We start from the raw sequence: 16,810 nt of genomic DNA, 5'->3' as shown, positions 1-16,810 counted from the left end.
ATTTTATAAAAGTCCCCTATAGTTGACTTTGCATAAGGGGTGGAGCTTATGGAGTATGGATACTTACTAGTCATCATTGGGTATTGATAGACTGACTTCTTGTATCAAACCAATCATTCCTGACTATCGGACTGTTGGAGTGTGTGTGTGAGTACAAGATAGAACTCGGGGTGACCCATTCTCCGGGAGTCCGGCGTTGCCAGTAGTCCGGCGTTGCCAGTAGTTTGGTGTCGGATGTGTTTGATATAGAAATTCCTACCATGAGCTGGAACATGGTCGGTGCTCGGTGTCTCTAGACACTGAAAAGCCTAATGTTAGTGAATAAATAGCTTATTGCTACTAATGCCTGGCACCAGTTTCCAGACATGCTTTCAATTTGAGCCGAGATTCTCCCGCTCTCCCGGGAGACTGGTCTCTGCTGCCTCCGATTTGGTGGTAGTTGGGCGGGCGGAGGAAAGAAGGGAGAGAGTTAAAGGGTGAGGGAAGGGGGGCGCTTTTCATACCATTATCTATCCAAGCAGGAAAGAAATTACGTCCATTTACTCTGCACAGCCACAGTGGCCGCTCCTTTTGCACATAATGAGAGCAGGAGGCCGTTCTGTATTCAGACCATGTCACAGGAAAACTGCTTTAAGCATGCAGGGAATGGATTTAGCAAAGCTCCACAGCAGTGTCGGAAATCAGATCAATGCTATGCTAAGATGGGGAGAAGAGGGGCGGCTGACGGATGTTTCTATGTGCCAGGAGGAGGAGGAGGCGGTAATTTATAGCAGGGCTACATATGTCAAGCGGATTTACAAGTTTTGCTTGGTCCCTGTGAAGGTATAAGTCAAATGAGAAGAGATTATGGCCCCCGGATTCCCAATCTCACTTTAAAAACTCTGTTTACCTGGTCTATCAAATTGTTATTCATCTCCGAGGAGGGAGACGTTAAACAAGGCCAATTCTTTAGCTGCCATCACTTCAGGGGACTGCTATTATTCTACAGTAGCAATCTCAACTATTTTCCCCCCATTTAATGTTCGCGGCGCTCTGTTTTCCCCCTGAAAGCTGTATAAACCTCCAGAAACAAACATTTTTAACTTAAATAAACTCTTGTCAAGGTTGGAGGAGTTTTAGATTTCACCATTAAACTCCTATCTAAGCAATGAGCTATTGGGTAAACTAGATTCCATTACGGAACAGTAAAGCAAGAGATCACAAAGATCTATTTTTATTTCATTCTGGTGAAGTGTAAACTTTCCGATGGAAAAAAAAATCATTTTAATTCCACGACTAACTGTTCAAGAATAGAAAAAACAGTACTTCATGCAGCCATTAATCCTTCATGGCAACTCGGGACTGCAAGTACATAACTGACCATACAAAGATGGTGTCTGTTCGTAGAGGGGTAGTTAATTCCTTTTACTACTTTTTTTTAATTAAACTTTTTCAACCTCTTGGCTTCAGCTTCATGGCTGCTTATATTTATTACACTACATTGCAAACCGTAGAATGCTCACATGGTGGTGTCTGGTCCCTGCAGCTTTGTCCTAAGCAATTATTTAAGGTAAATTATTTTTGGGTTAATTTGATCACAGTTGAACTGAGAAGATTGTTCAGACAGAAGTCAGAAGAGAGAAGTAGCTGCAGACTGAGCCACCACGAGAGGCATCCTGCAGCTTGCTATGTAGTGTGATACACTACTAAAATACTAAATATGGAAACAATGGATTTTTGGAAACAAACTTGTGCTGTGTGCATTTAAAGAGGTTGCCTGGTCTCCTGGTTATCGGTGTTGGATGGGTTAGGGTCCGATCACAGTCAGTTGTCTATGGTGCTGAAATCTATGCAGGAGACGGAGGTAGTGGTGGATGTGCTTGGAAGCTGCAGCTCTCACACGAGAAGAATTTCAATACTCTGTTCACAATGTATAGAAGTGGTGGCGAACCTATAGCAGGGTGCCAGAGAGTGAGAATGTGTGGACAAGGTTGATTATCTTTGGATTTCCTTCTATTGGCCTCAAGATTCTTCCTGCACAGAGGGACCCTGAAGAAAAATTACAATGATATTCCAAATTTGCCCTCCTAATTTCTGCTATGTTGGTGCCTGCGATAGGGGAGCAATAAGTTATTTCTTAAATTGCTGTGTTGCCACTTTGTGATAATTATGTGTGTTTTGGTTGAAGTTTGGGAACCTCAAAAACGTTTGCCAGCTATGATATATAGCAGTGGTGGCGAAACTATGGCACAGGTGCCGGAGGTGGCACTCAGAGTCCTATCTATGGGCACCCGCACCATCACTGGACGCAGAGTTCGCCAGACAGGACTCAAGGCCTCTTGCAGTCCCAGGCACCCTAGGACCCTCGAAGGAAGCTACAATGATAATCTGAAACTTTTTCTCCTTCTTTCTACTCTGGCACTATTACAATTTAAGGGTACATTCAAATGCCTGTTTAAGGGTACATTCAGATGGCAATGGCGGTACGGTGCCACATATGTGTGGCACTGTTCTGCGCCTTACATGGGGAAACGATAAAGCATGCTCTATCTTTCCCCATGTGTGCGACCGTGAGCCGCTTTTCTCTATGGAGGGGTCGCCACCTCCTCTCCAGCGCACAGTGGTATGCCCGCCCAGCTGCGACCGGAGGGCATACGCTGTGTAAATGTACCCTAAACCTGTGACAGAGCAGGGAGTCATAAGTTACTGCTTAAATTGTCGAATTGGCACTTTGCTAAAAGGTATGTAGGTTTGGGCATTCGGTGTCTAAAAGGTTTGCCATCACTGATATATAGGGTACATAGTTTCCTGCTTACAGATCTGTCCTATTTACTACGGCAGAGCAGGCAATTGTGCAGGATCCGGATGCTGGACCCTCCCTGATCAGATACCAATAACCACAGTATAGGTGATCAGTAACAACACCACCCCTTTGCTGGAACTTACCCTTAAGTTGAGCTTTGCTTGCTGAAGCCCTAATAGGTTTTTTTGAGCCGATGCACTTGCTCTACCTTTTATTATTTGGAAAGTTTACTACTCCCTCGTTATTATGGCTAGGTGTCAATATTTTAAAAGGTGTCCTTTATTTTGGATGCTCTGGTGTTTTCTTTCACACGTCTGTAAAGCTATTTCCCTGATGAATAGTACCAGCTGCCGGTGTGGGGATGAAGAGTTTGGCTGGTGACACATTGCCGTGACAGCAGCCTTTTAATACACTGTGTGCCGCAAATTAGTTTTCTTTACATAGCATCACTAAATATTATGTAACGCTGCCTTGGCTGAAATCTCCTCTCCCGCTTACAGCCCGTCCTGCCGCCCAGCCTTCTGCTCTAGTCATCTCCAATACGGATGCCAGGCCAGAAATGCTGAAATATTTATTGATTTTAAATTATTGTAACAGGCGAGTCGGCTTAAATTACCCGTGATGCTTTCAGGTTTGCTAGCAGATGCCTGAGTGAATCTGTCTTCACACTGCAATTGGCATTCCTGTTTGATGCTAAACCTTTACCAGACTCCTCTAATAATATGAATAGATTTCTAATGTTGCAAGGCTCTATTCCCTCACCTTGTCAGGGAATTGTATCACTAAATATACAAAATAAGGATCATTCACACTCCGGTCATAGATAATAAAAAAAGACAAAGTAAAACACTTTATTTTGTGTATATACCTATCTTTGGGACATTGTTTAAAGGGGTTTAGCTTCTACACACATTATAGCGGATAACAGTCTGATGGGTAGGGGCATGACTGCTGGGAACCACACCGATCACAAGAAAAAACTCAAAGCAATCAATAGAGAGGCTCCGTTTCTCACTAATCGGTAAAGTGGCCGGTTCTGCATGTGTCCTGCCGCTACATTCAAAAGAATGGGAGTGTCAGAAATTGCTTAGTACCGCCCTGCCTAGTTCTGCTACTTGCTTAGACAGCAAATAGGTGTGCCAGCATTTCTGACACTCCCATGCTACTGCATGGAAAGTTTGATCTGCACTGCCTTTCTTTGAATTGTTAGGGGTCCCGTTGTTGTGATTGATGATGGTTCCAGCAGTTGATCAGCAAGTTGTCCTTTGTCCACGGTATAGGGGATAACTTGCAAACTTGTTACAAGTAAATAGAAATGCTGCGCCACTGCTTCCAAGTTCTTGTCTCATCCTTTCTAAATGAAAATCGCAAACATTCTGTAAGATCAGTATATTTAGTAACTTAGACTGGGAGGGAAGTGGCACACGGTGTTCTAGTCCCTTGAAATAGTCCACGACACAAAAGTCTTTCGAAGTCGGAAAAAGCTCCATGGGGTGAATTTGGTGAATGGCGTCCCTTTTCTACAATTTTTTTTTTTTTTTTTAAAACTTGGTACAACCCCTTTTTATGGTTATTGCCAGAATCCCTTTTATCAAGGTTATTCATACACCAATATTGGAACATTGATGACTTATACTAAACATAGAAATAGAAAATCTTCTCTAGCTACAACAAATTAATAGGGTTGTCTATCCTCTGATTGGCACCGCACTGAGGAGACCGCTAGAAAGTGTAATGGATGGGTGCTGTAGGCATGACTCCCATTGTAGTCATAACACATAATCATCATGGACAACATTAAACAACATCTGTCGCCTCTTCTGGTATTTCTGGTTAGGGAAATAATAATGTTGGATCATCTTATCTAATAACTGTTCTGTTCTCCTTATTCACCTTAGAAAGAGATAAATAAACTAATAACTGGGTGTAACAGTGTAATAATGACAAAGACTTCCAGACTGTGTAGGACATCCCTTTGACAAAGCGGTAACACCCATTTGTCAATTTATTCACATGTTTATCATGTATTACAAAGAAATGACACAATAGCGTCCGGAGTTATAATTTGAATACTTAGGATGTTTACATTCTGTGTATGTAATAATGCACATTATATTGAGTTGGGCTGAATTATAAGTAAAATACTTTTTACGTTGGTATCTTGGGGTCAGATTTGCTATTACCTTTCTTCACCTAAAATTTGTTGAAGCAGAGTAGAGCTCAGAAAATTAGAAGGAACACATACGTTGTAATGTTGAAAACTTTATAATTTTTTTTTCACAGTTGCTTTTTTTTTTAATCTTTTTGAAAACTTTACAATGACTAACCCTGTAAGACTATAGCATGCCCCCTTCTCCTGGCCGCCTGCCTGATCTTCTCCGTTGCTGGGATTAATTGGCATCTTTGCTTTCTGACAGTGATGGAGACTCCGATGCGGACTCTGAACTTGATGAACGAGTGGACGGAGTAAAGTCTTGGCTGTCTAAAAACAAAAGTTCTTCCAAAGCCTACTCAGATGACGGCAGTTTAAAGAGTTCAAGGTTAGTGAATATTAATATTGCAGGTTATAAGGCTACATTTTTTACCCCAGTATACTATATTTAAATCTAAATAAGCCATTCCTTAGCCAGGTTTACGCAGATGTACTGATGTTCTGCTGTCGGTTCCAGTTTCTGCTCCACATCTGACTTGTACTCCATTCAGGATAGGATTTCCCAATGTCAACTCGTGAGAAGTGCCTTGTGTGTAGCCGCCTTATCTGCCTATGGGTCAGCGTTGAAAGAAACTGGTCACGTGCCAAACGGGGAAACTCTATCCTGTGCGGAGCACAGACTTGGAAATAAAGCAGGGACTGAAACTGGGAACTGCATATTGGGGCACCTCTGCTACTTTATCCCTTAGAGAAGATTATATAGCTTCCTGTAGGAAACAGAAAAAACGCAAATGTTAAAAAAAAAAAAAATTCAGGCATGAATTTTTAAGATCTATATAGTCTCTGAATTCTTCAAGTATCGGGAATTGTTTATACTTCTCATTACTTTTTTGTTGTTTTTAGCATGTTAGCATCTTATAAACAATTTTGTTTGGTGGTTGTCCAACCCCTGACTAATGCTGAAAATGGGCTGTTGAGATTCAGCAGTGTAACTAGCCTCTGCTATGGGTTCCCTTCCAGTCAGTTGATTTGGTTCTGTTTGAGACTGCAGCCCATTGACCTGAACTGGGTCATGCTGCACTTCATCCAAACCCAAATATTGTGCATAGGTCCTATTAGAAGTATTTTTATAATTGGGAGAGTATAATATCTCTGGACAACCCCTTTAATTAGGCAATAAGATCCATCACTCTGTAACTGCATTTTTCATTTTTTCCAATCTGTGCATTGTGGCCAAACATTGCAGTCGTAACTGTATTTTTCAATTGTGAAGGAGACAATAAGCGCCGAAGAATTCTTGAAGAAGCGTGTTTATTTCCGATTCTATCCCTCTGCTGAGGGTCATCAGCAAATAGTGTGCGTCATTAACCACGAAACCAATCACAATTTATAACTTGGGGTGCTCTCTAGCCAGCACATATCACTCAATACATTAGTCATTTCCAAGCAATTAGCAACGCGCCACAGCATCGAAGCTCGAACAACAATGTCCCCAAACTCATTTTTCTTGGCGCAAAGTTAAAATGGGGCAGAGATTATGATCTCCTAATTTCATTATCTAGCCAAATAAACAATGTCATCTCGGAGCCATGCTAGAGGCATGAGTGGTTTCTTGTATGTGTAGCACATCCCGCACTCATTTTCCCAGGTAAAGTAGGGGAAGTTGATGTCTTCTTGGGGTATTGAATTGTGAAGATTTTTTTTATATGTCATACATGTTGGCAGATGTTGCATTTAATGTGCCGAAAAAAAAAAAATTCCCAGGGTTTTTCATTTTCTTCTTAATACTGTAGAGCTCATTTATCCTGTCTACTCCAATTCTAACATTTTATTCTATTTCATGCCTGTTTTCTGTTTTTACATCTTCTCCTTATTTATTGTTTTACTTTTAACTGTTTCTGTCTTCTTCTTTGCTTTCCATGCCATTTCATCCTTCATCAAACTTCCACACATTCACCCAAATAAAGACCTAGCCAAAGCATAGAGCTAAAGGAAGGAAAAGAACTAAAGCCTGTCAAACCAGTCAAAGAGGTGGATGAAAGGCCGGTGTCGGTAATGAGTTCTCTGAGCTATAGAAAAAGGGCAAACATTAAGGACTCTATAGGTGGTAAAGGTGATGAGGATTCTTTGTTTTCCACTCTGAAAGATAGATCAGAGTCCCCTGATAGGTCATTTCGAAAGGTACAGAAGGATCCTTCAGGTAGTGTACTCGATGATACAATGTCAGTTACTTCTTGGAGAAAATCTCAAGGGAGTGAAGACCTGGATGATCGGGCATCACTGGTGTCTCAAGCATTTACCGAAGCATCTAGTCGAGCAAGAAAGGGACTTGATAAGAGATGGTCCATTACGAGTCCAGAGTTTGACAAAGTGTCTGTAGTTTCCAGTCGCCTCTCTAGTAGACGTGGTTTGGAAGATGACGATGAAACAAAATCATCGCTCAGTTTTGGTATTACCAGCCCACCAAGTCTAAGACGTAGCACCTCAAAATTAGATGAACCACGTAATGGCTTGTCAGCAGTAAGTCCTTCACTCAGCAGACGTTCAGACTTTGGATTAGAAAGTCCAACGCTCGGCAACCGCTCTGACACTCGTTTGTCTATGGCTAGAAGCACATTAGATGATTTTGATGATTCTGTAAGCATTGGGTTTAGTGATAGTCGGTCTCTCTATAGTCAGCACTCCTCTGGACGTAGTTTTTCAGTACCACCTCAGGCTAGAACACCAGGCCCAGAAGACCTTGAACTAGAAAGTAGAGATCTTCAACCTGTCTCCCACCGTAACTACTTAGATCCAGATCTAGAAGCTGCAATCAATGAAGTTCTGAGCTATAAGCCTATAAAGTTCAAGAGAAAGAGTCTTGATCCAGATTCAGAGGAGGACATTGACTCAAAAAGTGTCAGAAGTATGAAGAGCTTACATGCAGAAAAAGGAGAGTCCTCTTCTGGTCTGAAAAGGTCCGCATCCGCTGTAGACTTCTCCAGAACTTCCAGCAGACGAAGTAGACGCAAGAGTAGTTCGGAATCTAGTTCTGAGGAGGAACGCAAGAAAAAGAGTTCCAAGAAACGTTCCAAAAAGTCCAAAAAGAAATCAAAGAAGAAACAACTGTCTGAATCCTCATCCTCCTCTTCATCATCTTCAGAGTCTGATTCCTCATCAGGCTCTACAGTATCTTACCGTAGTGGAAGCAGTGTAAAAAAGGGGCCGAAAAGTAAGGATTTGGAAGAAAAAGAAGAGCTCCAAGGGGACAAAAAAGATGGAAAAAACAATAAACAGGGAAAGAAGGATGATAAGAAAAGGAAGAAACAAGTTGACAGCTTGATGATGAAATATTTATACCGACCAGAAAGTGATTAATGCAGTAGGTGTTTTCTTGTGAGTCAACCTACAGTAGCATGCCCTGCACGGAGTGGACTACTAACCAAAATTTGTGGTGTTTTACAAGCTGGTGCTTGTTAACAAAGTGTGTGTCACCTCTTGTAATAGTGTTTGGAATTTGGAAAGCTGGTGATCCACAATTTAGATGGAAACTCTTTGCTGGCAAAGAGTAGATTGTGTAATATATTTGCAGGCGGATAAGGATCTTCATTGGTTTGGTTTTATAACAAGGACGCTTACAAGATAGATGTAGACATAGTTCATTTATGTAGCTGAAAATAACTCCAGCTGAAAGCCGGTCAACAGACCCTGGAAATCTTATAATACTAAAGAGAGATGTTAGAGATCAGTTTAAAAAAAGTTAATGTTCGAACAGCTTAAAGGACTTTCCAGGCTTAAAGTAGTGGTGACCTTTGCTGTTTGACATTGTTGTTTCTTTAAAGGACAACTACCACCAGGATCGAGAAATTGTGATCCAAGCATACTGGTGTGTGCCACCATCTCGCAGGGTCCGCTGGTGTTATTGCTATTTATTCCCTTGCTTTTAAGAAGAAAGGGCTTCAAAAATTATTCTAATGAGCCTTAGGGGCTCCAGACTCCATTGACGCCTATGGAGCCCAGAGCCCCTAAGACTTGTTTGCATAATTTTATTTATTTATTTTTTTAAACCAGGGCATAAGAAGCTAAAAGAAGAGCACATTCTGCCATAGGGAGCACACACCTGTATGTAGGTGTGCTTGGGTTACAATCCTTATCCTGGTGGTAGAGATGGTCTTTAGAGTCAATAAACAGAGCTTTATATAGCTGATAAGTGAAGATGGGATCTTGGGCTGATCTGATATATATGACCCATCCTAGCTCTAGCAGCCAAATAGGGGAACACGAGATTTGTCATTCAGACAGTAGATGGCTGAGATGGACTTTGTTGAGGGGTCTACATATGTACCACAAGTCATATTTAAGGAGTACCTGTCAGGTTTCATACTTCGGTGTATGGAGCCGAGGTGTCTTTTTTTTTTTTTTTTGCAAAATTAGCCGACATTTTCATTGCTACCATTTGGACGACTGTGCAACATTTTGATCACTTTTAACATTCATGTTAAAAGGTGTGAAAGTCGTATTTCGGACATTTGGGCGCCATTTCCCATCTCGGAGGTCACCGCCGGTTATAACCGTTTTTATATTTTGATAGATCGGGCATTTTGGGATACCTAATGTGTTTGTGATTTTTACTGTTTATTATATTTCATATCAGTTCTAGGGAAAGGGGGGTGATTTGAACTTTTAATATTTTATACATTTTTACATTTTTTATACTTTTTCACTATTTCTTAGACCATCTAGGGTACATTAACCCTAGATGGTCAGATCGTTCCTACCATATACTGCAATACAACTGTATCACAGTATATGGAGTTTTTGCAGGTCATTCATTACAATGAGCCACTGGCTCATTGTAATGAATATGCAGAAGCCATTCAGCCATGGCAACCGTTGTTCCCCCCTCCCCCAATACCCCCCGATGACGTTTGCACCCATGCGCCGCCATGCTTTCAGTGCCACCGGCGACTTTCCCGGCGACAAAGAAAAGGTTACACCCGCAATCGGTGCAATCGCTGACCGCGGGTGTTAACGATGGGTCTTTGCTGCAATATGCAGCAAAGCCCATCTCTGTATGAAGAGGGCTCAGCACGTGAGCCCTCTTCATACACCCTTCATAGCTACATGGCGGATATATCCGTCACAGAGCGTGAAGGGGTTAAAAGATGTTAAGCGTCGATGAGAGTGAATGTGCATATTGTAGCCACCCTGGAAATCCAGGCACATGAATGATGAGCCCAGTTATGTTTTTAAGGCTGTTCTGTTAATCTGTGCAGCTTCTACACCCCCCCCTATGAGTGACCTTAATCCCTCCAGTGCGGTTAAAAGAGTCTTTGGTGATCCACAGATATGCAAATGTCCCTCTGTACATATTTGTTGAAAATACCACTTTTGCTAAGCATTGTGAAGCTCTTTCTGTCAAGGAAGCCAGTGAGTGAACAGACTGAAAATTAATCGGCACAGCAGGAACAGTTTGCAGTTCTTGTCGCCTGTTTTATTATCCATAGTCTCAGTGCAGCAATCTAGCACTTCACAGAGTAACCCTTTACTCCCAGAGAGGAGGATGCTGCCACTTCTCATTACCATATTCCGTGTATGCACTTATAACTAAATAAAGGCAAAACCAAGTTGACGTTTAATGTCTGGCCCCCTCTGTTCCCAAGCAATCAATGCTGTTCAATCCAGTGCCTAATATGCTAATACAGGCAGTCCCCGAGTTACGTACAAGATAGGTTCTGTAGGTTTGTTCTTAAGTTGAGTTTGTATGTAAGTCAGAACCGTATACTATAGAATTGTAACCCCAGCCAGAATTTTTTTGGTCTCTGTGACAATTGGATTTTAAAAATGTTGGGTTGTCATAAAAACCAGGATTAACAATTAAGCTTAATTGTAGACACCTGTGATAACTGTTATAGCTGAACATTGAAGCCTAGGGCTAAAGTACAGTAAATTACCAATATCCAGTGGTCCGTTTGTAACTAAGGGTCCTTAAGTAGGGGACCGCCTGTAATGCCTATGTTGGCGGTTTGGAATACATTGTGTGCTACCACCCACCCGACGATAGAATGCTTAAAGAAAATCTACCACCAGGATTAAGAATTGTAAACCAAGCACACTTCCATAAATTTTTCAACCCTTTTTTCATAAAAACTGGGGCAGAAACCAGCATGTAAGTTAGCCTGAGGGGCTCTGGGCTCCATAGCTATTAAAAACAAGGGAATAGCAGGGGGAACACACCTGCATATTAGTCTGCTTAGTTTAAAATCATTGAACCTGGTGGTTGAATCCCTTTAATTAGTATATTGGGAGCCAACACCCAGTATATTGGTTGCTCGGGTATCAGGAGGACTAGTGAAAAACATGAAACTGCTGCAGAATCTGTGACATGTCACCTCAAAAAGGAAAGAAGGGAATGAAGTTGATGGAGTTGGCTAAAAGTCCACCTTGAAGATTGAATGGTCTTTACAAGCATAGCTAGGGCGGACCACAAAACCCAGAGCAATTTGCATGATCCGATAGAACATTTGCAGAACATTTCAATGTCAGCTGAAAATTGATTAGGGGGACTATTTTCATGCCCTGCTTCAGGCAGGGCACAGCACCATTTAAAAACGGTGTTTCTTAAAGGGGGCGGTCATATTGTGCTGGCCTTTTAAGACTTTAATTAGAGGCAGACCTCAAACCTTGCTGACTGGGCACACTCAATACAGCCAGACACAGGACCATAAAGTAGAGCAACGTAAAAGTTGACTTCCTGAGACAGATAAAGAATAATTGTTCATATGTATCCCAGTTTTCATTATAAATTAGATGAAATAGGACTTTTTAACTTTTTGTTCTTGGGAAAAACATCAGAAACTGGAGGTTTTGTAAATAGGCATTTTAATTTGAATGGGTTATATCTTAACTTTAAATAGTAATATCATATCCACAAGGTAGGGTATAACAAGCCGATCAGTAAGGGTCTGACTTCTAGCACCACCACCACCAACCACGAGAACAGGATCCCTGGTAATGGGGATCTCGTTCCCACACATACGCTTCCTACTGCTCCATCCCAAAGCTCTCCCATAGATGGCGAATATAAGAGTGACAAAGGTGCACAAACCTTTCTGGTAGTTACAATCTACTTAGGAGACATCTTAGATATGCAGTACACAACCCCCCGCCTCCCCCAGCTCTGGGTTGATCAGCCTCCTTCTCTATACGTTTTGGATTCTGCCTGCATTGCCATCAGCTCGGAGACACAATTTGGCTCCTTTCACTTGTAATTAGGATATATAATTAAGGTGTGTTAGGTTTACTAATGAAATGTCGACCTTTATAATATATTAATTGATATTTCTTGCCTACAAATTAGTCGCTCTCTAAGCAGTTTGGCAAATATTTGGGTTGGCTAAAAATAGTTGTGCTGCTAAGATTTATCAAGGGGGAAGATCTTTACATCCGCTCAAGGGCAAATGCCTAATAGAACTGCTCACATGAAGCCCTTCTCAACAACATAGTCCCCATTGAGCCCCCAAAGCATTCATTACAATTCCACCAATGGATGCAAGACAGTGCCCTCACGTCAGCATGATATAGCCCATCACCTCTTTCTGGTCACATTACGGTGTCCCATCACGCCTTTCTGGTCCATTAACATGTATAGAGCTTGGAGCCCCTCAGGCTTATTGCATAATTTTTAAAGCTTTTTTTAGTCTTAAAAACAAAAGCATGGGTCCTGCCAGAGGGGGACCCACCAGTATCAGTGTCAGTGTGCTTGGTTTACATCCTGGTGGTAGGTGTCATTTTAAGGCTCTGTCAACCTGAAAAGATGCCCTGCAATGGCAAACACCACAAGGAGTTCTGTTTTTTTCCCCCTGATCAACAAGGGACTGACAGCACTAGTGGATTATAATACGGATGGTTTGGGTGGCAGCCTGGGGCTACCCATGGCCACCAAAACATCCACCAAATACTCTAGATATTGTTCTATCGCTGAAACCCTCATACATGTGTGCTGGCTCCTGACGCACATGTATACAAAAGCCCATCTAGGACCCGCCAATGACCCTGAAATGCAGAATTAGACTCATGTTTTTCATACAGCCCAGGACCCAGCATCGTTCAGAACAGCACAACTGTGGTACAGTTTCTGTCCGAGTCTACACAGCAAAGCAGCAGAAAACAATGTTCCCTGATCATTATGTGTAAAAAGGGAATTATGTGAATAGTCAAGGCAAAGTACAGGTGGTCCCCTACTTAAGAACACCCAACTTACAGATGACCCCTAGTTACATACAGACCTCTGGATGTTGGTAATTTACAGTACTTTAACCTTAAACCGCTATAATAAATATGTATCTGCAATTAAATTTTATTGGTAATCCTTATGACAACCCAACATTTTAAAAATCCAATTGTCACAGAGATCAAAAAAAATTTGGGGGTTACAATTATACAATATACAATTCCGACTTACATACAAATTCAACTTAAGAATAGCCCTACAAATCTTATATGTAACCCGGGGACTGCCTGTATCTTTAAAGAACCACTAATATTATTATTAAGTGGTTGTATAATAAAAAAAACACATTTCCTGATCTCAGGTAACCTCTCGCAGCATACGTGACCTTTACATGACAAGGTTTAGCTGTACATTTTGTAGCCGGTGGAGGTTACTTGTGATACGGGTTACATGAACCACGTTGCCCTCCACCTACGATCAGAGCGACATGGCTGCCAGGCTCTGCATGTTCTCTTATTTAGGAGAAGAATCCTCGCAGGGCAGGAAGCTAATTCCCCGACAGATCCTTTTGTTTTTCCATCTCCCTCCGCTCATTGATCTGGATTAATACTCCGGCGTTGCCTGCAATTTGCACAACTTCAACACAATTTGTTTCTGCCTGTAGGTCACATTTCGGAGCCGAATATAGATTCATAGGGGTAGAAAATCAGGAATACGAGCAAGGAGGGCACACGCGGGTGCAGTTATGAGCAATTACTAAGCGCAGCTTCCAGCTTTCTGATTGGAACGTCTCCCCACTGAATTTCTCCGGCTTCTATCAGCATTTAGTTAGATGGAAGTCGTATGCGTGAAGTAAGTTATCGTATACATATGTCACATGGGGTGTACGCTATTCAGAGCCCGGTGGTTGGGAAGCCGCGTTCCCCGCGCATTGCTATGGTTAATGTATTAATTAGTGGGAGTCGGTAGTTTGCATCTATTAAATGGATTAATGTCCCCGGCCGCCTGATGATGGAGCGGACGCCATCAGTACTTAATGATGCTGCTTCTCCTTCCGCATTGTGCAGTATCACAGGATGTGCAGACCTCTTTCATAAACTGAGATGGGGGGAGATTCATTAGGATTATTGTGTCATGCCAAAGCATTAACCGCGTGCATGCCAGAGCGCAGGATGTCGTTTCGGAGGCAACGAGGAGCGGTAATCTACTTAAGATTAAGAAAGAATGAATATATACAATATTTTTCATGCCTCATTTGATAGATTGCAGATAAGTGGCCACTCTTCACCTCACATGAGATGGAAAGCAATGGAGGCCGGAATCGGCAGTTTAAAAACTGTGCTTCTTAAAGGGTGAGGCCAAATTGTGCTGGGCTTTTAAGACTTTAATTAGAGGCAGACCATGGATATTAGATCGTTTTCTCCAAAATAAGCTTTCCTTGCTGACTGGGCACACTCAATAGCAGGGGTTTATAGAGTATGTCAACAATAAGGGCAGAAATGCCCTTTAGTATTTGTCACTTAGAAAGAAGAACATCATTAATGTGGTCTAACCAGTACAAAATTATTGTACTAGAGTCTGCGCAGCTCCACTTGCTCTATAACAGGCTGCCTGCAGATAGGACACTATGTACAATCTGTTCAGCTCCACCTGCTCTATAGCATGGGTCCTGCAGATAGGACACTATGTACAATCTGTTCAGCTCCACCTGCTCTATAGCATGGGTCCTGCAGATAGGACACTATGTACCATCTGAGCAGCTCCACCTGCTTTATAACATGCTTCCTGCATATATGACATTCTGTACAAACTGCTCAGCTCTTCTATATTCGATATAGTGTCCTAATTGCAGGCATTATGTACATAGTGTTCTATCTGCAAGCTGTTCTATAATATGCCACCTGCAGATAGGTCACTATATACAATCGGCTCAGCTGCTCTTGTTCTACACGTGGGGGAGGGGGGGATATGAAAGTATGTTTTTCGAGGTGATAAATGGAAAACAATTCCTCCTTTTGCTTCCTTGAAAGGCAGCCCCCTTAACACCAAGTATGACCTACAAGAAGCCTAATAACATGATGTGGGATGAAGCCAAACCAGTATATCTATTCCAGAAGGAACAGACTCCCAACAGTAGACAGAACTGTTCCGACCTGGTTGTATCTCCTCAGTACAGCGCAGGGAACTGGATTGGCTGGAGTGAGAGGGTCAGGAAGTAAGAGTTCTCCTTATAGAGACTTTGCCAATTAAGGCCGCCTTATAGGCATGTGGAGACTTAAAGCCATAGATGCTCCACTGGGGAGTCTGTTTCTTCTGGAATAGATATGCTGGTTTGGCTTAATCCCACATCAAGCATGACTTACAAGAAGCCCAAGAACATGATCTTCAGGGGGCTGCCTTTTAAGGAAATTGAGGCGTTATTTTCCATTTCCCACCTTGCAAAACATATTTGCATATATCCCAGAATCTCATAGTGGAGCATCAATGGCTAGAAGTCTCCACATGCCTACAAGGCGACCTTAATTGGCAAACTCTCCATAAGAGAACTCTTACTTCCTGACCCTTGTTTTATAAGTTGATTGTACAGAATGTGTTCTATCTGCAAGCATATGTGTTCTGCTCCTCCTGCTCTATGTCATGACTCCTGCAGATAGGACACTATATACAATCTGCTCAGCAGCTCTTGCTTTATATAGGTGATTTGTGCATATAGTAAACTATGTCCAATCTCCTCAGCTCCTCCTGTTCTATAACATAATGATGGTTGTAAACTGCATGAGTATGGAATATACTTGTATATGTAGCAATAACTGTACTGTAATCCTTGACATGATAACCTGTATGCATTGTGCCTGACAGGTGACGCACTAAAACTCTTAACCTTCTGTGTGTGGAAAATAATTGACCTTCTCAGATTTTCATATACTTATAACCAAAATGAATCGTTGCCACTATAGAAAAATAATCCTGTATTCCTTTTTTTTTTTCAGCCCCCCAACCTATAGGAAAGCCTTGAGCTACGACAGAGGCGACGATGACCAGGACAACTATGAAAGCACATACCGACCGAAATATTCCTCCCGGAGCTACCTGAGCGACAGCGACACAGAAACCAAATCCTCTGAACCCTTGTCCTAAACAGTGCCACCTATAGGAAGGGGAGAATATTGCCACGGACTCAGATATGCCGTTTCTATAGGTGTCCCTGAACTGTGTGTGCAGAACAATGACCCGCACCTCAGTACATCTCAATACAAACTTTAAAAGGAAACCCCCCAAATTCTTGCCACCACCTGACAACCTTTCTGCATGGGCTCATTTCTGCGTGTAACGTTGCAGGGTGCTTTCATTGGATTGTCTTTTACTTTTTACTTGTTGGTGGCTCATGGAGAAGAGAATGAGATAAATTATTATTTTCATGTACTGTTTTCTGCATCTTTTTTCACCCCTTGGTGAATTTTCGATAGCTGGGATTTCTCTATGCTCTATGTATAGGTAAATATTAGGAGAGTCCTGGACATTCTTGATGGGGGCTCCTAGCTGAACGGTGCCTTTCTCTGCCCACATTGCTATTACTAGACCCCTGAAAGTGATCATCCTGTTTCTTCTTCTTACATACGTGTGTTATGTATATACAGTCGCTATCCTGGGACAGCAGGTATTA

The 16,810-nt window shown here is 42.0% G+C and overlaps 1 protein-coding gene across 21 annotated transcripts in view; it reads left to right on the top strand.

The window, feature by feature from the left end:
- The window catches only part of MYO18A (myosin XVIIIA), a 221,875-nt gene extending 205,306 nt beyond the window's left edge, over positions 1–16,569 (top strand). For 16 of the 21 annotated variants that reach the window (XM_072138301.1, XM_072138311.1, XM_072138299.1 and 13 more), the window contains 3 exons: positions 5,200–5,322; positions 6,902–8,295; positions 16,137–16,275. In XM_072138301.1, coding sequence (XP_071994402.1) covers positions 5,200–5,322; positions 6,902–8,291 — 1,513 coding nt within the window. In that variant the 3' untranslated portion in view covers positions 8,292–8,295; positions 16,137–16,275. Of the gene's footprint in view, positions 1–5,199; positions 5,323–6,901; positions 8,310–16,136 lie in introns of all 21 variants that reach the window. The other 5 variants (XM_072138310.1, XM_072138309.1, XM_072138306.1 and 2 more) reach the window with 2 other exon arrangements.
- The last annotated feature ends 241 nt before the right edge of the window (positions 16,570–16,810 follow it).

This window comes from Engystomops pustulosus, chromosome 2 (assembly GCF_040894005.1).
Source record: "Engystomops pustulosus chromosome 2, aEngPut4.maternal, whole genome shotgun sequence".
Classification (NCBI taxonomy): Eukaryota; Metazoa; Chordata; class Amphibia; order Anura; family Leptodactylidae; genus Engystomops; species Engystomops pustulosus.
The sequence above is the reverse complement of the archived record's forward strand: the minus strand, read 5'-3'. Positions and strand labels throughout refer to the sequence as shown.